The sequence below is a fragment of the Protomyctophum bolini genome, assembly GCF_963924005.1.
Source record: "Protomyctophum bolini genome assembly, chromosome: 20".
NCBI lineage: Eukaryota > Metazoa > Chordata > Actinopteri > Myctophiformes > Myctophidae > Protomyctophum > Protomyctophum bolini.
This window is the reverse complement of record NC_137881.1, coordinates 1,048,878-1,075,341: the sequence shown is the minus strand read 5'-3', so window position 1 is coordinate 1,075,341 and position 26,464 is coordinate 1,048,878. Positions and strand designations below refer to the sequence as shown.

Genomic DNA, 26,464 nt, shown 5'->3' with positions numbered 1-26,464 from the left:
AGTGTCATTTTAAGATTGTATCTTAACATGTATAATGATGTAGGATGATGAGAGATGATAATTATTAATTATTAAATGTATATGATGTAGGATGATGAGAGATGATAATTATTAATTATTAAATGTATATGATGTAGGATGATGAGAGATGATAATTATTAATTATTAAATGTATATGATGTAGGATGATGAGAGATGATAATTATTCATTATTAAATGTATATGATGACGTAGGATGATGAGAGATGATAATTCCTTGGCCAATAAGGGACCACCTTAAGGAGCAGGGGTCCCCAGCTAAATTATAGTTTGGAACCAAATGTACACTCTCAGAGTTAAATTAACATTGATTTTACAATATAAATTGGGGGTCCGAGAGATAGCTAAATGCCATTAAATGGGGGTCCGTAGACTAATGCATGTCAAACTGGGGGTCCGTAGACTAAAGCATGTCAAACTGGGGGTCCGTAGACTAACGCATGTCAAACTGGGGGTCCGTAGACTAATGCATGTCAAACTGGGGGTCCGTAGACTAATGCATGTCAAACTGGGGGTCCGTAGACTAATGCATGTCAAACTGGGGGTCCCGTAGACTAATGCATGTCAAACTGGGGGTCCGTAGACTAATGCATGTCAAACTGGGGGTCCGTAGACTAATGCATGTCAAACTGGGGTCCGTAGACTAATGCATGTCAAACTGGGGGTCCGTAGACTAATGCATGTCAAACTGGGGGTCCGTAGACTAATGCATGTCAAACTGGGGGTCCGTAGACTAATGCATGTCAAACTGGGAGTCCGTAGACTAATGCATGTCAAACTGGGAGTCCGTAGACTAATGCATGTCAAACTGGGGGTCCGTAGACTAATGCATGTCAAACTGGGGGTCCGTAGACTAATGCATGTCAAACTGGGAGTCCGTAGACTAATGCATGTCAAACTGGGGGTCCGTAGACTAATGCATGTCAAACTGGGAGTCCGTAGACTAATGCATGTCAAACTGGGGGTCCGTAGACTAATGCATGTCAAACTGGGGGTCCATAGACTAATGCATGTCAAACTGGGGTCCATAGACTAATGCATGTCAAACTGGGGGTCCGTAGACTAATGCATGTCAAACTGGGGGTCCGTAGACTAATGCATGTCAAACTGGGGGTCCGTAGACTAATGCATGTCAAACTGGGGGTCCGTAGACTAATGCATGTCAAACTGGGGGTCCATAGACTAATGCATGTCAAACTAGGGGTCCGTAGACTAATGCATGTCAAACTGGGGGTCCTTGAAATTAAAATGGTTGAGAATCACTGCTAGAGCCGTAAAAATCTCCTCTTTTGGGGGTCCCTGGCATATCTTTTCAAATGGGGGTCCGCGGGCTGATTAGTGTCAATTTGGGGGTCCTTGACATGAAAAAGTTTGAGAACCAATCAGATGAACAGCAGGTTTCATCCTCACTACAACTACAAGTGGACTGCATGTGATTCACAAGTAGAGCTTCACTGCCCTCTATTGGCCAGAAGTGGCAAGTGCAAAACACAACAATCTCACAAATGACACATCAAACCGTGCGGGACAAATAATCACCCATAGAAGTTCCAAACTATGACATATTATGGAAACCGTGTGGGTTTCCATATTTTACAATCTTTGTACATGTTACCCAACCTCCCAAAAAATTGCCATAATAGGTGAAAATAGCAGATGTACAAGTTTGTGCTCTGTAATGCAGTGTGAGCTTATAGATCAGCTATTTTCAGTGAAGAGACTTGAGAGTAGAGGGGAAAAAAGAAGGGAGCGCCCCCCCCCCCCCCCCCCCACAAGGAGGGGCAGTGCACCAAAGCATTATAGGCATTGTAGGAATCCAGCAATGCAGTCAAACCCCAGTCAAACACACTAATAATAATAATAATAATAATAATAGCTTGAATTTATATAGCACCTTTCATGAACCCAAGGATGCTTTATAAAATGTATACCAACAACAATCAAAAACTATATGCCATAAAACTATATGTCATAAAACTATATGTCATAAAACTATATGCCATAAGCCTGAGAGAATAAGTGTCTTTTCAAGGCGGCCTTAATGCCTCAACCCATTCTGTTCTGACCTGAGATCAGATTCTAAAAATATTCTTCTACATCCTGACAGTTTTCTGATTTCTGGTTTCTATGTCAGTCGTTCGAAAATAGCAGACCTACAAGCTCGTAGCGCGCCACTCGGTGGCGCGCTACGAGCTTGTAGATCTGCTACAATTTCTTCCGTGTTACTTCTGACATTCACTCCTGCCCCACAAGGCAAAGAGATCATTTTGAATTACCCTATTGTCGCACGTCCAAACATCAATCTTTCATCAAATGTAGAGGCCCTCATCTATGGAACTCCCTATAGATGCTTCACTTAAATCCTCATTATCCTTAGGCCAATATTCAAAAAACATCTAAAGAAATATCTTATTTCTTCCTCTCTGTAGATTAAATGTTTTACTTTGATGCGTTATATTTTCTTTTGTGTTTGCTGTTGTATTGTTTATTTCTGTTGTTTGTGCAGTCTGTGTTTTTATTTATTTACTGCACAGCTGCCCCTCTTTGCCAACTTGTAGACTTTTGTATTAATTGTTCTTAATGAACTTTTAATCTGTGTAAACCAATGACCTCTTCCATACAGGAAAGGATTCCAGCTGGTTTCTTCCCTTCCTTGCATTGTATTTTTGTTCTTTGATGTAAAGAATTTAGCCAACAAAATCAAAGTCAATTTATCTAATTTCAGACACATAAGACCATAACAACGGATGCAGCTAAACTCTTCATGCATGCTATGATTCTTTCACACATAACGTACTGTTTCACAACCTGGTCACGGACAAATCAGACAACTTTAAAACCCATAGAATCACTGTACAAACAGACATTAAAAACACTTCCAAAAGCCCATCCGTTACCACCATTGCCACATAGTTCAAAAGTACAACTTATGCTACTGTATCTGTTAGAACCGGCAACAACAATCCCATATCTAAAATCGTTAATTTCCGAATATGGGTATACTACTCGGGCTACAAAATAAATGTGGACAAAACAATGGCTATGGACATAAGCAGTAAAATACCACAAACAGTTAAAATCCAGAGTGAGTTTAGATGGCCTGAGGAGGGTATTAAATGCCTAGGGATTTTTATTCCCCTATCTTTAGACAAATTATATGAGACCAACTACGAAAAATTAATTATGACTATTAGTGAAGACTTAAACCGATGGTCGGCAATTCCCCTCTCTCTATTGGGTCGAATTGAGAGTATACGTATGAATGTTCTCCCCAGGCTACTCTATCCTTTCCAGATGCTACCTGTAGATATTCCTAAAATCATATTCGACAAATTGGACAGACTTATTTCTAAATTTATATGGCAGGGGAAACGACCGAGAGTGAGGCTAAAAACGTTACAGTTATCTAAGGAGGATGGAGGACTAAAACTCCCAAATCTGAGACACTATTTTTGGGCGGCACAGCTGAAACCATTAACAATTTGGCTCCAGGAAACTGAGGATACTAGATGGTTAAATATTGAAAAAAGCCTCTGTTCGCAACCACTTCACGTTGTGCCCTTCCTAGATACCTCACTGAAAGAGATCCAAATGAGCGAGTGGACTAGAGTTACTTTAAAAATATGGAGAAAAATAAAAACTTCATTTGGACTACCTAAACAGATCTCCTCGCTAACACATATTGGTTACATAAAGGAGTTCATACCAGCTCAACTGGATGTAGGATTCAGGAATTGGACAGAATTCGGCCTAACCAGCATACACCAATTAGTTAATAAGGATGGTCTTAAATCATTCGAACAGATACGGACTGAATTCGGGCTCCCAAGGACAATTTTTTTCAGATATTTGCAACTGAGAGACTTTCTAACAAAACATAAGGACTGGGAGAGGGCCATGAAACCCACTCCTATTGAGGAGCTGTTGCTCAAATTTGAATTTGGCGATGGCAAGGTAATCAAGGAATTCTACCAAGTCTTCTTGGACCTCTGCCCAAATAATACACTGTATATAAAAGAGAAATGGGAGGCTGAATTAGGTATAGAAGTAACAACGGATACGTGGGAAGAGGTATGTAGTGAAGCGCACCTGGTAACCAACTCGAATACTTGGAGAGAATTTAAATGGAAAGTAATATCTAGATTTTTCAGGACGCCTCATATAGTGGCCAAAATGGGTACAACTTATTTAATTTTAACAGCTTCAAACACTTTGCAGATGCCTGTCTCATTTTTAAGATCTTAAATGGACTTGCACCTCCACCACTGAACCAGTCCATAGATCGAAGGGACAGTGGTGACAGAACAACAAGGGCAACTACCAGAGGGGACTGTGGAGTGCCAATCAGACGTAGTGTGTTTGGTAAAACAGTCTTCTCTGTTAGAGCCTCCCATCACTGGAACAGTCTCTGTCAGAGCCTCCCATCACTGGAACAGTCTCTGTCAGAGCCTCCCATCACTGGAACAGTCTCCCCACAGAAGTAAGAGAGACTTCCAACTATCTGACCTTCTAATTCAACCTGAAAAGGTGGCTAAAAACAACTCAAATCTGTAATCGTGAGTAACTATCAGCACTAATTAGTATTCAGTGTCATTTCTCACTTCACTTTGCAGTTGTTCTGTCCCCTGTACCATGTTGATCTGTTCCTGTATTGTATTGTGTTTTTGTATGGACGTAGTGTTGGGTGCCTGCACATATGCACACATGGCATCAACGCATGGTGTTGTGTGCAGGCATAGTGTTGGGTGCCTGCACATATGCACACATGGCATCAACGCATGGTGTTGTGTGCAGGCATAGTGTTGGGTGCCTGCACATATGCACAAATGGCATCAACGCATGGTGTTGTGTGCAGGCGCCCTACACTCTGTCTTTCTTTTATCATTCACTTTTTAAGAGCCTGCCCAACAGGGACTACAGATGAAATGTAGCTTTGGCTAACTCTGGCTGGCTAACATTGTTGTTGAAAACTGACATGTTGATTAATGAGCTTTGTCCCTGTCAAATAAATAAATAAATAAATAATAAATAAAATAAATATGTTATTGTCTATTACTACGTGACTAGTACTACTACGTGCTAAATAAACAAACCTAAACGTGTGGAGCGTTGTTGTTGTCTCCCGGCAGATTTTAGTGAATGTACTTCCAAATGTGTGCGTTTGATTTACCTCAAAGTAACTGCAGTAACTCCATGGCAGGGGACCTCTCAGAACCGCTCAGCACGAAGACGGTCCAGAGTCCCTCCAGGGACCTCCTGTCCCTCACAGCACAGCACAGAACCAGGCCACAGAACAGCTTGTCCAGTCGTAGACGGTCCAGTCCCTCACAGCACAGCACAGAACCAGGCCACAGAACAGCTTGTCCAGTCGTAGACGGTTCTGTCCCTCCAACAGCTTCCATTTCCTCCAGAAGGCAGGAGGACGATGTCTGTCTCCGTTCTAGAGCAGCCTGAGGACATGGAGGACACGCTAGTCACATTATAATAATAATAAACTTTATCTATAGAGCACCTTTCATGACACGAGTGCAGCGCAAAGTGCTTTACAAGACAACAAAGTATAAAAAATATCAAACAACAATCCTACCCTAATAACAATCAAGGCATAATCATGCTGTACAAAAAATGCAAAAGACACCAAATGCATAAAAGGACAACAAAGAAAAATAGGTAAAACAGTGAGATAAAAATCAAAGGATTCAGCCAAATGCTAAAATTAAAAGAGTGTGTCTTAAGCTGAGTTTTAAAAGCATCTGGGGGAGGGGGTGCCGGTCTAAGGTGGATTGGAAGTTTATTCCAAACGGTCGGTCGGCCCGTGGAAAGAAAACGTTGCTTCGACCGTATTTTTTCAATGCCATTATTTGAGGAGCTGCTGTGGCGTGCTCCTCTCTCTCTCTCTCTCTTATAGAAACCACTATAATGAATTTAACAGAATATTCAAGGGAGAGAAATGAGTGTGACAGCTGACAGGCTGCATCACATGGATGCAGTTTATAGGGCCACCATTAGACATGAAAATAAGGAGATTCCAACCACGTTATTCCAACCAGTTCCTTTCCCCTCCCGTGGGAAGCCATTATTGACATTATATATGGCCCATACCTGCACCAGCTCAGTGTTTACCTCCTGTATGATGGTTTCCTGTTCTTTGGCTATATATATAACAATTTACAATTTACAATGTAGGCATTTAGCAGACGCTCTTAATCCAGAGCGACTTACATTAAGCAAGAACAAAAAGCATGGGTATACATCACATAAAGACATTTATCATGAAACATGCGTAGCTAAGAAAGTAACAGTGGAATATAATGAAACTATACATATAAGCTATACATCTATACTACTATGCTATACATATGTACTATGACGTGCTATGACTACATACAATGCACTTATGCTGTCTACATAACATGCTATAAGTCTGTATCAAATGCTATCTAAGTCTACAGAATTGCTATCTAAGGGGGTGGGGTAAGTGCTATGGGCCATGATGGAGTCTGAAAAGGTGGGTTTTCAGACTACGGCGGAAGATTGGGAGTGATGCTGCAGTTCTGACTGCAATGGGAAGTGCATTCCACAGTTTTGGAGCCAGTTTTGGAGCCAGAATATATTGTGTCTATTTGTACGTCTCTAAGATAGCATTTATGTAGACTTAGATAGCATTTGATACAGACTTATTGCATGTTATGTAGACAGCACTATAATTGCATTGTATATAGTCATAGCACGTCATAGTACATATATATAGCATAGTATAGTATATATGTATAGTTTCATTATATAGATATTCCACTGTTACTTTCTTAGCTTACGCATGTTTCATGATAAATGTTTTATGTGATGTATTCCCATGCTTTCTTGTTCTTGCTTAATGTAAGTCGCTCTGGATTAAGAGCGTCTGCTAAATGCCTGAATTGTAAATTGTTATGATGAACTGAACAAGGTGGACCCTCTTGTAAACAAGTGTAGTGCTAATTAACAGTCGTTGTATTGAGTTGTGCTTGAAATGTACTGTAACTCTGCAAACTGTTAATAAATACTTAAATCACTCAAACCTTTGAGACAACTCAAAGGGTTGAATACCAACCATTTGCCATTAATAGGCAGAATGTTTGGAGGCGATGACCACACGTTTAGCTGTGTTGCTCATTCATTCCACAGGGAGGCGCTGCTGCCCACAAGTTTAGCTGTGTTGCTCATTGATTTAAATATTTATTAACAGTTTGCAGAATTACAGTACATTTCAAGCACAAACTCAATACAAAGACTGTTAACTGTGAGTGGACGACCCAATTAAGCATTACACTTGTTTACAACAGGGTCCACATTGTTCAATTCATCAAAACATTTAGAGACGTACAAATAGACACTTCTATATAGTTAAAGAACAGAACAGGAATTCATCATAAAGGAAGCAAAAAGGGGCCACAAAGGCCTGGTCCTGACCTCGTTGTGAAGGTGACTAATGAACGGTATTATTAAAGTGGAGAAAGAATGGACCAAAGTTAAGTTTCTGAACGTTATTGGGCTGAGTTAAGTTTACATGAAGATACAATGTAGCCTAGCCCTGGTCCAATGCTTACAGCGAGTGTCTCTCTCAGCCTAATATTTGCAGTCTTACCGTCCTGAATGCAGACAGTGCAGATATATTATTGTAACTGATATAAAACTAAAGTATTGAATTAATTCAACACTGATAATAGAACTAATAAACTAAACATATTGTTTGTTTACTAATAAAACATTGCACGCCGGGCACTGTCTAGTGAGCAAATCTAGTGAGCGAATTTAAGACTTCCGGTGGATGATCTCTTCAAAATAAGAGTATCCTCTAGATTATTGAAAAAAAGTTTAATTTGCACATTAAAACTACGAATAAAGCATTTAAATGATGCTATAAGACACACAGGATTATTTAAATAGTATACATTTAAGATGTGTTTATATATGATATCAGTATATGGACATTTTCTGCGTCTGTTTACATTAAAGGTCTGAGTCCATGACTACGCCAAAGGTTTATGACTGTTTTGAAGACAGAAAGAAAGAAAGAAAGCCATATCTTTCTACCCTGTTATTCCTACAATGAGGATACTGGAGACTTCCAGTTGATGATGATGATTGGGCAAATTAAATATTCCTTGTTGATGGATTAATATTGATCACATCAGCATGGGAGTTGTCCATTTCCGAAAAAGAACTACAAACGTGGCTACGAACTGTAGTTCGGGGCCACTGGCGCTTGTAGTTCTGTCCACTTTGCGCTTCCGTAGAGAGAGATCTTGATAGGGCGTGGCGGTGACGTCATTGTAGTGATTTTTCTCCCTTCCTGAATCAAACGGTGAAGATCAGAGAGCAGAAACACTGACCGTTACAGTTACAGAACAGAACAGCGGTGTTTATATTGAAAAAAAAAACCGTCAGAAAATGCATTCGGTAAACGCCGATAGAGGGTCGTTGTTGTCGCCGAAGAAACGCTCTCTTACTCGGGGAATGAGCGAGGACGAGTCCCTCCGCTCCATTATCACCACGTCGGAGGTAAAAGAATATGAAATCACGTCCATCAGATCAGATCACGGTGTGGTTGCTTAGTGACTGTCTGACTTATATAACACATATATTTATCATTTATCTGTCTCACTGTGTGGAACGGAGCGGCGTCATACCGGGAGACCATTTATACATTTATTTCAATGATCGGTCTGATAGATAGATAGCCCCACAGCAGTGTTGTTGTTCTCCTTTCAACCAACCAGGATATATATTTAATTTGAACAACCATCGGGGTTTTCCTTCCTGTTCTCCTGACACGAATTATCCGTTTTTACCCGTTTATACTTTCTCTAACATTACTACTAGGGCTTCAAATAGTCAGTGGTGTGTGTGTTTAAGCTTTATAATAATATAATAATAATAGTGTTGTTAAGAGTAATAATAGTTGCTGTGGACCAGAGCTAAGTTGTTGTGTCGTACGTGTCCCTTCATTCTTCCCCCAGAGCGAAACTCCTTCCAGAAGACTGACTCATATTTAACATCATTAATAATGATATTCTATTATTCTTCCTCCAGAGTGAAACTCCTTCCAGAAGACTGACTCATATTTAACATCATTAATAATGATATTCTATTATTCTTCCTCCAGAGTGAAACTCCTTCCAGAAGACTGACTCATAATTAACATCATTAATAATGATATTCTATTATTCTTCCTCCAGAGTGAAACTCCTTCCAGAAGACTGACTCGCAGTGACAGCAGAGCAGACACACTGAAGAGGACAGCCAGAGCCAGGAGTGGCAGTCAGGTATTGATTGATTGATTGATTGACTGGCCCCGTAGAATCTGAATCCCCCCCCTCCTTTTCCCCCTCACTGTATATGTTTCTTTTCCCTTTTTGCTTCCTTTATGATGAATTCCTGTTCTTTTCTTTAACTATATAGAAGTGTCTATTTGTACGTCTCTAAATGTTTTGATGAATTGAACAAGGTGGACCCTCTTGTAAACAAGTGTCTTTGGCCCTCATTTATCAATCGAGTGTAAAATCTGCCACAGATTGGAGTGCAGGTTTCGTAGTACACCCACGTCGCCACGGCATTTATAAAGTGATCGCAAACAGCTGATCCTTCCTTAATTTCATTCCGACGTTAATAAATGTGACGGCTGAAATCTATCTGGCACGCCCTATGGAATCAAGCCTCGCCCTCGTTTTTGCGACATGAACAACTGCAGTACGATCTTGGAAACCATAGTTACATCAAGTCAAGCCTTCCTTGCCTTGCTGACCGCCTCACCCCCCCCTCTCATACTCACACACACACACGCACGCACATGCAACTTGCAAGCAACTGTCACTGTGTGTTAGTTGTATATGCAATCATTAAAATGTTTATTCATTTAATATACAACAAGATTAGTGAACGAAAACCCGAACCTGTGATTATGTGAAGCATTAATTACTCACATTGCTCACGACGTCATTGGAATGAGTTTGGACACGCGCGGCACAGCCCTGTCCTGTCTGTCTCTGTCACTGACCTGCATGTTTATGACATCATACTGTATATTAGATGTCTCTGTCTCTGACCTGCATGTTTATGACATTATACTGTATATTAGATGTCTCTGACCTGCATGTTTATGACATTATACTGTATATTAGATGTCTCTGTCACTGACCTGCATGTTTATGACATTATACTGTATATTAGATGTCACTGACCTGCATGTTTATGACATCATACTGTATATTAGATGTCTCTGTCTCTGACCTGCATGTTTATGACATCATACTGTATATTAGATGTCTCTGTCTCTGACCTGCATGTTTATGACATTATACTGTATATTAGATGTCTCTGACCTGCATGTTTATGACATTATACTGTATATTAGATGTCTCTGACCTGCATGTTTATGACATTATACTGTATATTAGATGTCTCTGACCTGCATGTTTATGACATTATACTGTATATTAGATGTCTCTGTCTCTGACCTGCATGTTTATGACATTATACTGTATATTAGATGTCTCTGTCTCTGACCTGCATGTTTATGACATTATACTGTATATTAGATGTCTCTGACCTGCATGTTTATGACATTATACTGTATATTAGATGTCTCTGACCTGCATGTTTATGACATTATACTGTATATTAGATGTCTCTGACCTGCATGTTTATGACATTATACTGTATATTAGATGTCTCTGTCTCTGACCTGCATGTTTATGACATTATACTGTATATTAGATGTCTCTGTCTCTGACCTGCATGTTTATGACATTATACTGTATATTAGATGTCTCTGACCTGCATGTTTATGACATTATACTGTATATTAGATGTCTCTGTCACTGACCTGCATGTTTATGACATTATACTGTATATTAGATGTCTCTGACCTGCATGTTTATGACATTATACTGTATATTAGATGTCTCTGACCTGCATGTTTATGACATTATACTGTATATTAGATGTCTCTGACCTGCATGTTTATGACATTATACTGTATATTAGATGTCTCTGACCTGCATGTTTATGACATTATACTGTATATTAGATGTCTCTGTCTCTGACCTGCATGTTTATGACATTATACTGTATATTAGATGTCTCTGTCTCTGACCTGCATGTTTATGACATTATACTGTATATTAGATGTCTCTGACCTGCATGTTTATGACATTATACTGTATATTAGATGTCTCTGTCTCTGACCTGCATGTTTATGACATTATACTGTATATTAGATGTCTCTGTCTCTGACCTGCATGTTTATGACATTATACTGTATATTAGATGTCTCTGACCTGCATGTTTATGACATTATACTGTATATTAGATGTCTCTGTCACTGACCTGCATGTTTATGACATTATACTGTATATTAGATGTCTCTGTCTCTGACCTGCATGTTTATGACATTATACTGTATATTAGATGTCTCTGTCTCTGACCTGCATGTTTATGACATTATACTGTATATTAGATGTCTCTGACCTGCATGTTTATGACATTATACTGTATATTAGATGTCTCTGTCACTGACCTGCATGTTTATGACATTATACTGTATATTAGATGTCTCTGACCTGCATGTTTATGACATTATACTGTATATTAGATGTCTCTGTCTCTGACCTGCATGTTTATGACATTATACTGTATATTAGATGTCTCTGTCTCTGACCTGCATGTTTATGACATTATACTGTATATTAGATGTCTCTGACCTGCATGTTTATGACATTATACTGTATATTAGATGTCTCTGACCTGCATGTTTATGACATTATACTGTATATTAGATGTCTCTGACCTGCATGTTTATGACATTATACTGTATATTAGATGTCTCTGTCTCTGATCTGCATGTTTATGACATTATACTGTATATTAGATGTCTCTGTCACTGACCTGCATGTTTATGACATTATACTGTATATTAGATGTCTCTGTCACTGACCTGCATGTTTATGACATTATACTGTATATTAGATGTCTCTGTCACTGACCTGCATGTTTATGACATTATACTGTATATTAGATGTCTCTGACCTGCATGTTTATGACATTATACTGTATATTAGATGTCTCTGTCTCTGACCTGCATGTTTATGACATTATACTGTATATTAGATGTCTCTGACCTGCATGTTTATGACATTATACTGTATATTAGATGTCTCTGTCACTGACCTGCATGTTTATGACATTATACTGTATATTAGATGTCTCTGTCACTGACCTGCATGTTTATGACATTATACTGTATATTAGATGTCTCTGACCTGCATGTTTATGACATTATACTGTATATTAGATGTCTCTGACCTGCATGTTTATGACATTATACTGTATATTAGATGTCTCTGTCACTGACCTGCATGTTTATGACATTATACTGTATATTAGATGTCTCTGTCCTGCATGTTTATGACATTATACTGTATATTAGATGTCTCTGACCTGCATGTTTATGACATTATACTGTATATTAGATGTCTCTGACCTGCATGTTTATGACATTATACTGTATATTAGATGTCTCTGTCACTGACCTGCATGTTTATGACATTATACTGTATATTAGATGTCTCTGACCTGCATGTTTATGACATTATACTGTATATTAGATGTCTCTGTCACTGACCTGCATGTTTATGACATTATACTGTATATTAGATGTCTCTGTCCTGCATGTTTATGACATTATACTGTATATTAGATGTCTCTGACCTGCATGTTTATGACATTATACTGTATATTAGATGTCTCTGACCTGCATGTTTATGACATTATACTGTATATTAGATGTCTCTGTCTCTGACCTGCATGTTTATGACATTATACTGTATATTAGATGTCTCTGACCTGCATGTTTATGACATTATACTGTATATTAGATGTCTCTGACCTGCATGTTTATGACATTATACTGTATATTAGATGTCTCTGTCACTGACCTGCATGTTTATGACATTATACTGTATATTAGATGTCTCTGTCACTGACCTGCATGTTTATGACATTATACTGTATATTAGATGTCTCTGACCTGCATGTTTATGACATTATACTGTATATTAGATGTCTCTGACCTGCATGTTTATGACATTATACTGTATATTAGATGTCTCTGTCACTGACCTGCATGTTTATGACATTATACTGTATATTAGATGTCTCTGACCTGCATGTTTATGACATTATACTGTATATTAGATGTCTCTGACCTGCATGTTTATGACATTATACTGTATATTAGATGTCTCTGTCACTGACCTGCATGTTTATGACATTATACTGTATATTAGATGTCTCTGTCCTGCATGTTTATGACATTATACTGTATATTAGATGTCTCTGACCTGCATGTTTATGACATTATACTGTATATTAGATGTCTCTGACCTGCATGTTTATGACATTATACTGTATATTAGATGTCTCTGTCACTGACCTGCATGTTTATGACATTATACTGTATATTAGATGTCTCTGTCCTGCATGTTTATGACATTATACTGTATATTAGATGTCTCTGACCTGCATGTTTATGACATTATACTGTATATTAGATGTCTCTGACCTGCATGTTTATGACATTATACTGTATATTAGATGTCTCTGTCTCTGACCTGCATGTTTATGACATTATACTGTATATTAGATGTCTCTGACCTGCATGTTTATGACATTATACTGTATATTAGATGTCTCTGACCTGCATGTTTATGACATTATACTGTATATTAGATGTCTCTGTCACTGACCTGCATGTTTATGACATTATACTGTATATTAGATGTCTCTGTCACTGACCTGCATGTTTATGACATTATACTGTATATTAGATGTCTCTGACCTGCATGTTTATGACATTATACTGTATATTAGATGTCTCTGACCTGCATGTTTATGACATTATACTGTATATTAGATGTCTCTGTCACTGACCTGCATGTTTATGACATTATACTGTATATTAGATGTCTCTGTCCTGCATGTTTATGACATTATACTGTATATTAGATGTCTCTGACCTGCATGTTTATGACATTATACTGTATATTAGATGTCTCTGTCACTGACCTGCATGTTTATGACATTATACTGTATATTAGATGTCTCTGACCTGCATGTTTATGACATTATACTGTATATTAGATGTCTCTGTCCTGCATGTTTATGACATTATACTGTATATTAGATGTCTCTGACCTGCATGTTTATGACATTATACTGTATATTAGATGTCTCTGTCTCTGACCTGCATGTTTATGACATTATACTGTATATTAGATGTCTCTGTCTCTGACCTGCATGTTTATGACATTATACTGTATATTAGATGTCTCTGACCTGCATGTTTATGACATTATACTGTATATTAGATGTCTCTGTCACTGACCTGCATGTTTATGACATTATACTGTATATTAGATGTCTCTGTCACTGACCTGCATGCACGTTTATTATGACATCACTCACTGTACATTAGATTGCCTCCCTGCACAGCCTAAGTTGGCGGTAAGCCGTGAGTTTCCATATGACAAAAAAAAAAAAGAAGCGGTCCCCACTTTGCGCTGCCTCGACACTGTCGGCTTATGTCACATTTATTGGCATTCGAGCGCGTCAGGTTTATCCTTAATTAAAAGGACGAGACGTAACGCGAGAAAGACACGGCTGTAGATCGCAGTTGCCGTTGGTTGGTAGACTTGACTATAGCTGCATAGACTAACCAATCGAGAAGTAGACAGGCAACTCGACCAATGACAAAGAGTCTAGGAAAATCTTTGAATTCAGATTGCGGCCCCTAGGTTGATAAACGGCGTGTTGAGGATTCCTATAGAATGTAAACGTTGCGTCAGAAGCTAATCATCTCTCTCTCTCTCTCTCTCTCTCTCTCTCTCTTCTAGCATTCTGATCAAGATCTGTACCTGGAGCTCCCGGACATGGTGAGTCATAATTATGTCACATATTAACAGTTTGTGGATAACGTGTACTGTAGTCTGTAGACAGCTGGGTCTGGCCATGTGTCTTGGCTCGTCTGAGTCATGGCACACCGTTGGTTCCGTTCTGGAACCAACCCACTGCAGTACAGCCAGTGGGCAGCGGATCAGATGCCTGTGGACATGACTCATGTGTGGTGTGTGGTGTGTGTGTGTGTGGTAGGTACAGCTTCATGTTGTATTGAACAGGAAGGACCACAACGGAAACGACTAAGTCCCCAGGATGTTTTTGTGTGTGATCCTTTTAGCCTGAAAGTCAGACTGTACCTCTTCAATAAATCACAGTCACATGGAAATACATGTATTTCATACACACACTGAAGCTTATGAAAATCAATTAAAAGAGTGCCATGTTTCTGTCTAGAAGTGATAGACTTTTATCACGATAATAAAACCATAGCGGTCCCCTAGTCTCCATTCGTGGTGCAGAACACAGTAATTCAAGTCCCGCCCCCCTGGCTGGTTGTGGCCCTCTTTTTGCACCCATTGGTTGACGTTTCGTGATTGTCACAATGGGGGGACAGGGATAGGGTTAGGTCTGTGTCCTGTGGAGGTCCAGGCCAGCCTCCAGGCCAGCTATGAGGAGGTGTTGTACTAACAGGTGGTTCTGTGCTCCAGGTGGACCTCCAGGCCAGCTATGAGGAGGTGTTGTACTAACAGGTGGTTCTGTGCTCCAGGTGGACCTCCAGGCCAGCTATGAGGAGGTGGTCCAGGAGCTGCGAGGCCTGGAGGTGGAGAGAGAGACGCTGCTGTTCCAGGTGGACGTTCTACAGGACACTCTGGAAGGGGTGGAGGAGCTGCTGGCCGAGGCCCAGAGAGAGGCTGGACAGGCTGGACTGGTACGTTACGTTACTGACCCTAACCTTAACCCTACATTACTAACCCTACCCCTAACACTAACCCTACGTTACTGACCCTAACCTTAACCCGAGACCCAGAGAGAGGCTGGACTGGTACGTTACGTTACTGACCCTAACCTTAACCCGAGACCCAGAGAGAGGCTGGACAGGCTGGACTGGTACGTTACGTTACTGACCCTAACCTTAACCCTAACCCGAGGCCCAGACAGAGGGCTGGACAGGCACTTGGAGTGAAAATGCGCCGCTCAGCGATCGTTGGCCGGAGCACCTCTGTAAACTAGCATCATTGCTAAATCCTCTATAAACTAGCATCATTGCTAAATCCGGTGTACACGTATCTTTGAGGCATGGTTTGTGTTCTGCTCATTAAATATGCACTGGCTCTCCCTCCAAAATACACGCATAAATAAATAAGATGTGCAAAAGCAAGATTTTGTTTTCCATAAAAGCAAAAGGTTAAAGGCTCAATCTGTGATTTATTCAACCTGAAGGCAGTATCACAAATCACTTTGTGCTCAATGTGGTTCTCAACCTTTAGGTTTAATATCATCCCCTGCTCAATGTGGTTCTCAACCTCTAGGTTTAATATCATCCCCTGCTCAATGTGGTTCTCAACCTCTAGGTTTAATATCATCCCCTGCTCAATGTGGTTCTCAACCTCTAGGTTTCCTATCATCCCCTGCTCAATGTGGTTCTCAACCTCTAGGTTTCCTATCATCCCCTGCTCAATGTGGTTCTCAACCTCTAGGTTTCCTATCATCCCCTGCTCAATGTGGTTCTCAACCTCTAGGTTTCCTATCATCCCCTGCTCAATGTGGTTCTCAACCTCTAGGTTTCCTATCATCCCCTGCTCAATGTGGTTCTCAACCTCTAGGTTTCCTATCATCCCCTGCTCAATGTGGTTCTCAACCTCTAGGTTTCCTATCATCCCCTGCTCAATGTGGTTCTCAACCTCTAGGTTTCCTATCATCCCCTGCTCAATGTGGTTCTCAACCTCTAGGTTTCCTATCATCCCCTGCTCAATGTGGTTCTCAACCTCTAGGTTTCCTATCATCCCCTGCTCAATGTGGTTCTCAACCTCTAGGTTTCCTATCATCCCCTGCTCAATGTGGTTCTCAACCTCTAGGTTTCCTATCATCCCCTGCTCAATGTGCAAAAGGCCCTTTATTTATATGGGTCAAACATTGGCCAAATCGTCCAATCTGTAAAATAGGTGTATAGGTAAAATAGGTGATCTACAAGCTCACGTAGTTTGGTTATTTTCACACAATATGTATCTGTGGAACCGAGTCACACTGAACGTAAAGCCTAAACTACGTGCTTGTCGGGTGTGATTTGTTTTTGGGAGTCGCGTCCTGAAAAGGTTCAAAACCACCGACTCAGAGGAGACAAAAAATGAGATGAGTTTTATTTTATTTTTCTAACCTCTGTGTGGCGTCACCTCACCGTGTCTCTGTCTCTTATCTTATCTTTAACCCCTGTGTGGCGTCACCTCACCGTGTCTCGGTAGGAGTTGGAGGCCATGGTTATCTTATCTTATCTTATCTTATCGCTCTGTAGGAGTTGGCGCGGGAGCGAGACGCCAGGAGGAAGCTGCAGGCCTTGGTTCACACTCTGATGGAGGAGATGGAGACCGTCAAAGAGGTAAACTGTATGCTTTTCATTGGTTCAATACTTTGTTAGTAGTAATGCGCAGGCACAGTCAGACATTATGGCTAAAAGCATTCAACCCATTATTTATTTATCAGTGTCTCTCACTGTGGGGAAGTGGTTGGTTAGTCACTCACTCGGGTATGTTATGTGGTCATTTATAGAAGTAGTTAGTCAGAACTCGGGTATGTGGTAATTTCAGAAACCACACGTAAGACTACTTGTCAGCTGTTGTTGCGTAACACATTTTATCTACAGACTGTGTTTGCTTTGCAGAGTGCAGACTGAGGCTGACAGAAAGAGAGAGAGAGAGAGAGAGAGAGAGAGCACTTTGCAGAGTGCGTTAGATTACATAATTAAAACACATGGCAGGTTGGCACAGGACATGAGCTGTGCTCTATTATGTAAATAGCCGATCTACAAGTTCTCAACTCGTCACATTGCAATGTGTTGTGAGCTTGTCAACCCCCTGCCTAAACCAGCACCTCAGACACCTTGGTGTCAACCCCCTGCCTAAACCAGCACCTCAGACACCTTGGTGTCAACCCCCTGCCTAAACCAGCACCTCAGACACCTTGGTGTCAACCCCCTGCCTAAACCAGCACCTCTGACACCTTGGTGTCAACCCCCTGCCTAAACCAGCACCTCTGACACCTTGGTGTCAACCCCAGTCCCCTGCCTGAGGCTCACATATTGCTTGTTGTTGCAGGAGAGGAACAGCACACCTGCGGCTCCAGCGAACGCCACGGTCCCTGGAGGAGGAGGAGGAGGAGACGAGGAGACGACACAACAACAAACCTCTGCCGCTGCCGCCTCATCGCCACTGGAATCCGAAAAGTCCCCCTCCAGCCCGACCAAGCTGCAGAGGATGGCCCGAGGTAAGAGCTTTGAGCAGTCGGCCACGCTGGCTCTGGACAGCCCAACCGATGGGGAGGGGGTGCTGAGGAGACCCTGTGATGGGGAGGGGGTGTTGAGGAAACCTTGCGATGAGGAGACGGTGCTGAGGAGACCCTATGATGACGGGGGGCTGCTGGACAACGACACAGACAGCGTGAGCACGTACGAGGACGCGTCCGCAGAGACGCCCGAGTCGGACAGGATGTTCCCCCCGCCAAGCCCCTCCTCTCTGGAGGACGAGGGTGATGATGTCACAGTGACAGGGGGGGAGGAGGGGGAGGAGGGGGAGGGGGGGTCTCCTTCGTCTCCAGACTCTAAGAACGAGTCTTGCGTCGTGTCTTAAGTTTTTATATTTTTTTGCTTTTCACTTGACTGGGGGGGGGGGGGGGGGGCACGGTAGATTAAAGTTATGTTAAGTGATATTTCTTTGCTTGAACAGATTTATTTTCTTTTTTTTACTCACTTTTTTTTCACCGGGTGAAAAATGGGTTACAAAATCGTGGGTTTTAAAGAAAAGCAGAAAACAAAAAGCTCTATATTGTGCTAGTGTTCAGTAACAGATCTGTAAATATATAGATATTAGATATACCTTTTCAGGTAGGTGACTAAATGTCAGCCAATCAGGAGAGAGAAGCCATTTATCAGTCCCGCCCCTCTTTGCACCCGTTGGTTGCCGTTTCGTGGTTGGACAAAAATCCTCTCTCTCTCCATCCACTACCATCTGAAATAAGGTGTTTTTCATATTGATATTCTGTGAATTCAGTTGTTATTTTAAACTTGGTGTCATTAACCCATTCTGAACGGGAACCCATTTTGGTGTTGGCATCATGTTATGCTTTAGCTATTGAAAAATAGCAGATCTACAAGCTCATAGCGCGCCACCGAGTGGCGCGCTACGAGCTTGTAGGTCTGCTATTTTTTGAAAAATCCACAGGTGCAGCACCGTGACTGGGCATATCATTTAGTTTTTACCCAAAAATGATGTTTTAGCAAATTCAACAAACAAGCGGAACCGGCGTCCGTGTATTCGTTCGAGACGGAATTAAGAATTGAAAACGAGACGCACCGCGACCTGTATACATACTGTGTTCTCTGGTTCATTTCTCTGCCTGTGACGTCCCTCCCTTTTCCCCTTTAAAAGGGGACGGAGGCGTGGCCACGGCCGTCTTGAGTGACAGGCATGCAGGCTGTGCTGCCGTTACTGCGAGCAGACACGGGCAGCGCTGTTGACGATCGCACCGGGCGATATTATATTTAACCCATTCTGACCTGAGATCAGATTCATACGAGGTTTCCACTGGACACACACTGGTCTGATGAACCCATTCTGACCTGAGATCAGATTCTAAAAATGTCAGTCGTTCTTCGAATTTTTCAAAAATAGCAGACCTACAAGCTCGTATCGCGCCACTCGGTGGCGCGATATGAGCTTGTAGATCTGCTATTTTTCAATAGGTAAAGCATAACATGATGCCAACACCAAAATGGGTGCCCGGTCAGAATGGGTTAATGCTCCTCACTCCCACGTCTCCGTTTCCAAGAGGTCAGCCGACATAAAAAGGGGGGATTATTTGTGCCTCTAATGAACAGGACAAAGGAACACATTTCAAAACAAAAAGCAGGACACGTGACGTTAGTCACAAATATTTCCCCAAGCGTTTTAGTTTTTAACCTCCTCTTTGTTTGAGGTAGTCAAAGATGTCCAGAAGCATACGTAGTCCGGGTTCAACAAAATGTCATCCTTGTCCTGGGAGTCGATATCGAAATCCACCGGGACCGACTGGGAGAGGAGACTGTGAGTGACTGACCGTAACGCTATCGTCTCGTTGGTTATTGTCCACAGGGCAGTAGTGAATAGACTGTGTGTGTGTGTGTGTGTGTGTGTGTGTGTGTGTGTGTCGCCTAGAGTCTAGGCGACACACACACACACACACACACACACACACACACACACACACACACACACTGGTCTAGGCCCTACACCAGTGGTTCCCTATAGTGTCAAGACCAGGGGTCCTTGGTGTTCCAGGGGGTCCCCAGGGGTCCTTGGTGTTCCAGGGGGTCCCCAGGGGTCCTTGGTGTTCCAGGGGGTCCCCAGGGGTCCTTGGTGTTCCAGGGGGTCCCCAGCTAAATGATAGTTTGGAACCAAATGGACCCTTATTATATGGGTCTGCAACTCTGGAGTGTACAAATAAATGGACCCGTTAGGGTAGCCTGATTCAGGTCAGGGGGTCCTTGGACCCGTTAGGGTAGCCTAATTCAGGTCAGGGGGTCCTTGGACCCGTTAGGGTAGCCTAATTCAGGTCAGGGGGTCCTTGGACCCGTTAGGGTAGCCTAATTCAGGTCAGGGGGTCCTTGAAATTATACGGTTTGTTAAAAAAATGTTTCTCTTATGGGCGTCCCTGGCATTATGTTTTTAACCCATTCTGACCTGAGATCAGATTCATACGAGGTTTCCACTGGACACACACTGGTCTGATGAACCCATTCTGACCTGAGATCAGATTCTAAAAATGTCAGTCGTTCTTCGAATTTTTCAAAAATAGCAGACCTACAAGCTCGTATCGCGCCACTCGGTGGCGCCATATGAGCTTGTAGATCTGCTATTTTTCAATAGGTAAAGCATAACATGATGCTAACACCAAAATGGGTGCCCGTTCAGAATGGGTTAAATGGGGGTCTGCGGGCTAAGTGGTGTCAATCTGGGGGTCCCGTCTCCTCCACAAGGCCGCTGTCGTCACCAAGGTACATCTATAATTTGCCTTCTAGGATTTTGTAGTGACCTTTCTTTATTTTGGGTCACTTAAACCATTTAATACTGTAAAAGCAAGGAATATCACAAACTAAAGTGATTTCGCAGGAAAAACAGGGCTTGCTCATGTAAAGTATAACTATAGCGTTTAATGATTTATTTATTTTTATAGCACATTTCAAGAAGTCGTCACAGGGGATAATCAATGACCCAGTAACAGGGGATAATCAATGACCCAGTAACAGGGGATAATCAATGACACAGTAACAGGGGATAATCAATGACCCAGTAACAGGGGATAATCAATGACACAGTAACAGGGGATAATCAATGACCCAGTAATTGGGGTGTGGACAGGGAACTGTTACACACAGGCCAGAGTAAATAGAGTTCTACAATAAATCGAAACGAGATAAAAACCAGTTTTAACAGTTTGAAGTCGAAGTTAGAATATTTTGGAACTAATGTGAGTGGAATTAATGTGCCTTTAGAATAGTTACTTTAAAAAGGTACAAACTCACCTTCACCGCAATGGAGACGTCACTCGGGTTGGAAAACGAACCAGTTTCAACTCTGTCAAAGAACTCTTTCACGCTCAGACCTTAATTAATTAAGTGAATCAAGGGACATAAATAAATGAGTAAAGACATACTGTAGCAATATGCTGCATAATATGCCGATTGGCTATTAAATATTGATTATAGTTCACCATTCATTAGATCCTTGAGCTGCATCTTCTGCAGTGGAGGAGGCGTCTTCGTCAGCTCGATGTGGTAGTATTTGTCCACCATGGCCACGCTGGTCTCCATGCGGCTCTCCAGCTCGTCCATGCGCCCTTGTGCTGAGCGTGAAAACCGGGGGGGGGGGGGGGTTTACAGGGTAAGGCTAAGGACATTCACATTTGCTGTAATGAGTCGTGGGTCATATAATAATATTACGTTGTCCATCTCCGTCCATCTTCAACCGCTTATCCGTAGTCGGGTCATGGGGGGCAACGGCTCCACCAGGGAATATTATTACATTGTGACTTATTCATTCATAGTTAATATTACGTTGTGATTGGGGTCATCTTTCTAATGGCTGTCGTAGTTAATGGTCAGAATGGCACCACTTCTGGACTGCAGGTGATTTGTAAACAATAAGTGTCAAGGTGCATCTCCACTCTAGTAATATTATGCCCATGTTATCTCTGTCCATTTCTGCCCAGATGGGTGTGAAAATTGCAAGTGTGGTTGCACAGACCACACTTAGTGTGGTTGCACAGACCACACTTAGTGTGGTTGCACAGACCACACTTAGTGTGGTTGCACAGACCACACTTAGTGTGGTTGCACAGACCACACTTAGTGTGGTTGCACAGACCACACTTGCGCCCTTCACAAAAAAAAGATAACTCTTCCCGGGGCCAGATATCGTTCCGTGACGGTCAGAGGAGTGATGGTCAGACTGAGACTCAGAGGAGTGATGGTCAGAGGAGTGATGGTCAGAGGCAGGGACGAATTGTTTTCATAATCCTCACGGGGGCCCGTTCCCCCCCCCCCCCGCCGCATTTATTCTGAAGGGGTGATCAGGGAGCCTTTTACTCTGAAGGGTTCTCCTGGTCCCCTGTGGTCTGTCTGATCAGGGAGCCTTTTACTCTGAAGGGTTCTCCTGGTCCCCTGTGGTCTGTCTGATCAGGGAGCCTTTTATTCTGAAGGGTTCTCCTGGTCCCCTGTGGTCTGTCTGATCAGGGAGCCTTTTACTCTGAAGGGTTCTCCTGGTCCCCTGTGGTCTGTCTGATCAGGGAGCCTTTTACTCTGAAGGGTTCTCTTGGTCCCCTGTGGTCTGTCTGATCAGGAAGCCTTTTATTCTGAAGGGTTCTCCTGGTCCCCTGTGGTCTGTCTGATCAGGGAGTCTTTTATTCTGAAGGGTTCTCCTGGTCCCCTGTGGTCTGTCTGATCAGGAAGTATTTTATTCTGAAGGGTTCTCCTGGTCCCTCGTGGTCTGTCTGATCAGGGAGCCTTTTACTCTGAAGGGTTCTCCTGGTCCCCTGTGGTCTGTCTGATCAGGAAGTCTTTTACTCTGAAGGGGTTCTTCAGATCTTCTTAAAGTATCCTTGTTAGTTTATTTTCCTCTTCTTAGTACATTCCCACTTGTGGACCCCAGGAAGACTAGCTGGTTGCCATGGCACCAGCTGACTGTAGCCAATCACAGCCTGTGAAGTTGTACTGTTCTGAAGTAGCCAATGACACACATGCATGTTGGGGGGCGGTGCGAGCCGATGTTAATTAAATGGCAACCTAATTATACACGACAACTTTTTGTTATCTACAGCAGTACAGCTGCAGATTTGAACCTGTAACTACAGCAGTACAGCTGCAGATTTGAACCTGTAACTACAGCAGTACAGCTGCAGATTTGAACCTGTAACTACAGCAGTACAGCTGCAGATTTGAACCTGTAACTACAGCAGTACAGCTGCAGATTTGAACCTGTAACTACAGCAGTACAGCTGCAGATTTGAACCTGTAACTACAGCAGTACAGCTGCAGATTTGAACCTGTAACTACAGCAGTACAGCTGCAGATTTGAACCTGTAAATACAGCAGTACAGCTGCAGATTTGAACCTGTAACTACAGCAGTACAGCTGCAGATTTGAACCTGTAACTACAGCAGTACAGCTGCAGATTTTAACCTGTAACTACAGCAGTACAGCTGCAGATTTGAACCTGTAACTACAGCAGTACAGCTGCAGATTTGAACCTGTAACTACAGCAGTACAGCTGCAGATTTGAACCTGTAACTACAGCAGTACAGCTGCAGATTTGAACCTGTAACTACAGCAGTACAGCTGCAGATTTGAACCTGTAACTACAGCAGTACAGCTGCAGATTTGAACCTGTAACTACAGCAGTACAGCTGCAGATTTGAACCTGTAACTACAGCAGTAAAGCTGCAGATAGTCTAAACTAAAGAGTGTGGATTTAACTCCCGAGACAAATGGAACCAAATGAGGACCAGATTGGGCGACCTTTACGGGTCCAGGTGGTTCCATTTGTGTCGTGGTCGGAGTTAAACAAATGGTGATAAATGAACACTGAGGATCTCTGTGTGTAATAAATGTGATTTATTTTCTATTTTTACTTTTAGTCTTACATTTTGTGAACTCAAATCATCTCTTTCTGATGGATTTGTTTACCACAACAACATTTAATTTTCGCTGTGACCAAAATGACCAAGCACGTGTGTCATTTTTCATTTATTATGAGCATTAACACATATTTCATGTATGGCGAGATTTGCACAAAAGCTACTGAGGACTTTATGTAATGTGTTCAAACTGCACAAGAATCAACATTCCAGATATTGATATGATGTCGTCTGTCAGGTGGAAAACCTCACATGTCCAAAACTGTTGCTTTTCAGGATTCTAATACAACAACAAAAAAACGGCAAAAGTAGCAGATCTACAAGCTCAAAAGGTGTCTCTTCATGCTGCGTTTCGAGCTTGTAGATCTGATACTTTTGTGTGATGCTGTAGTGTAGATTGATCAATTATTTACGAAATACACAAACAAGTTAAAATATTGGAGCTAAGAGGTTGGGAGAATGGAAGTGATGTGATATATATATTTATATATATATATATATATATATAGGCTGTGTTTTCTCACTACTTGCATGGCTATATGTTTGCACACTCGTTTGAATTGCTGTATCCACTCTGGGGCTGAAATATATAAAAGTATATCTACTCTGGGGCTGAAATATATCTACTCTAGGGCTGAAATATATAAAAGTATATCCACTCTGGGGCTGAAATATATAAAAGTATATCCACTCTGGGGCTGAAATATATAAAAGTATATCCACTCTGGGGCTGGTTTTAAATACTGGTGATATTGATTGATTTGAGTCACCTGGCCCCGCCCTGCTATGAACTGTCTGTTTAGAGGGTTTAAGGCTTGAATTTATTATATTTTATTGGGGGAAATCTTTTATTTAATTTAGTCCAATATTCATGTCCATATTATTTGGAAACACATTATTTTCCTTCATCACTGGTGATGACTTTTCCGCATGCCTGCTGAAGAATGTATTTTTTATATGTAATTATTATTATTATTCTATGCATTTATATGTTGTTATATGCATTTGTATACCGTGATATTCTAATATGACTATTTGTATTTTGTCAACTCTGTCTGCACTTAGAAATAGCGTCTCCATGTAAGTGAGCTTTTCCTTTTTAGTAAATCGTAATGATCAATAGTTTAAAAAGGGGATGTTTTTAAAGGGATTTTTATTTCATTTATATGTTTGGATTATATTGTATACTTACGAGAGAAATGCCCTTTTCAAGAAATTGTAATTTTGACAAAGCATCTCAATAAAATGCTCTTATATCTGATCTAAACATTGTCCCATTCTTCATAACAACTACATCCTTGAGACCAGATTCTACAAATGTCTTCTAAATCCTAACAGTTTTCTGTGTGTTTCTATGTCAGTGGTTCTCAAACTATTTCATGTCAAGGACCCCCAGAATTATCTGTATTTGGCCGCTGACGCCCATCTGAAAATATGCTGGAGGGGAAAGAAATTGGTCGGAATAACGTGTTCCTTCCACGCGCTACGTCCAACCAGGGAAACCCCCCCCCCCCCCCCCTGTCAGGTGAAAAGAAGCGGCTTGGACTCCTCATGCATAGAAGGAAGCATGAGGTCAGTCCGCTGCCCTCCCCAGGTTGGCAGAGGAAGTGTAGTGCCCAGGATTACACTAGATAATTGGCCCTGGGTGGAAGAAATGGGTTGCAAAATCGTGGGATGAACATTTAATTAAAAAAAAAAAAGTGTTTTCTATTTAGCTAAATGATGGAGAGTTGGTAACCAAATATCGCTTCTAGATCTTTAACCCTTGAGTGTACAATGAAACCACCAATGGGATTATGGGGTGTACTGTGGTCTGTGGAGAATATAGGCCCTTTCTGAAACCAGTCCCTTGACTTGAAGTGCTCTCGGGAGGTTCCCAAGGAAGTGCCCCTCCATCTGAATCAAGTTCCCTTGATTAGCGTGCTGGGTATAAAAAACTGAAATGCACTCCCCCTCCTTGTGCAGAAACAGGAAACAAACAGACACCATTCGTTGCCATGGTTACCATCATGCAATTGCGTTACCTGTTATTTTGTTTGTACAGTTTATTATATTGCATTGCATCGTCGTGTGTGACATGTGGATTTCATTAATATGGAAAAAGGAAATACAG

General features: G+C 41.6%; 1 protein-coding gene across 1 annotated transcript; it reads left to right on the top strand.

Annotated features, from left to right (window-relative positions):
* Window positions 1-8,389: 8,389 nt before the first annotated feature.
* On the top strand, window positions 8,390-18,812 carry LOC308335880 (uncharacterized protein; the record flags this gene model as incomplete). The annotated part of the gene is made up of 6 exons (XM_080793099.1): window positions 8,390-8,580; window positions 9,258-9,344; window positions 14,970-15,008; window positions 15,740-15,901; window positions 17,483-17,566; window positions 18,282-18,812. The coding sequence occupies exons 1-6, from the start codon at window positions 8,470-8,472 to the stop codon at window positions 18,810-18,812; spliced, it is 1,014 nt and encodes a 337-aa protein (XP_080649225.1). The 5' UTR covers window positions 8,390-8,469.
* Between the last annotated feature and the right edge of the window lie 7,652 nt (window positions 18,813-26,464).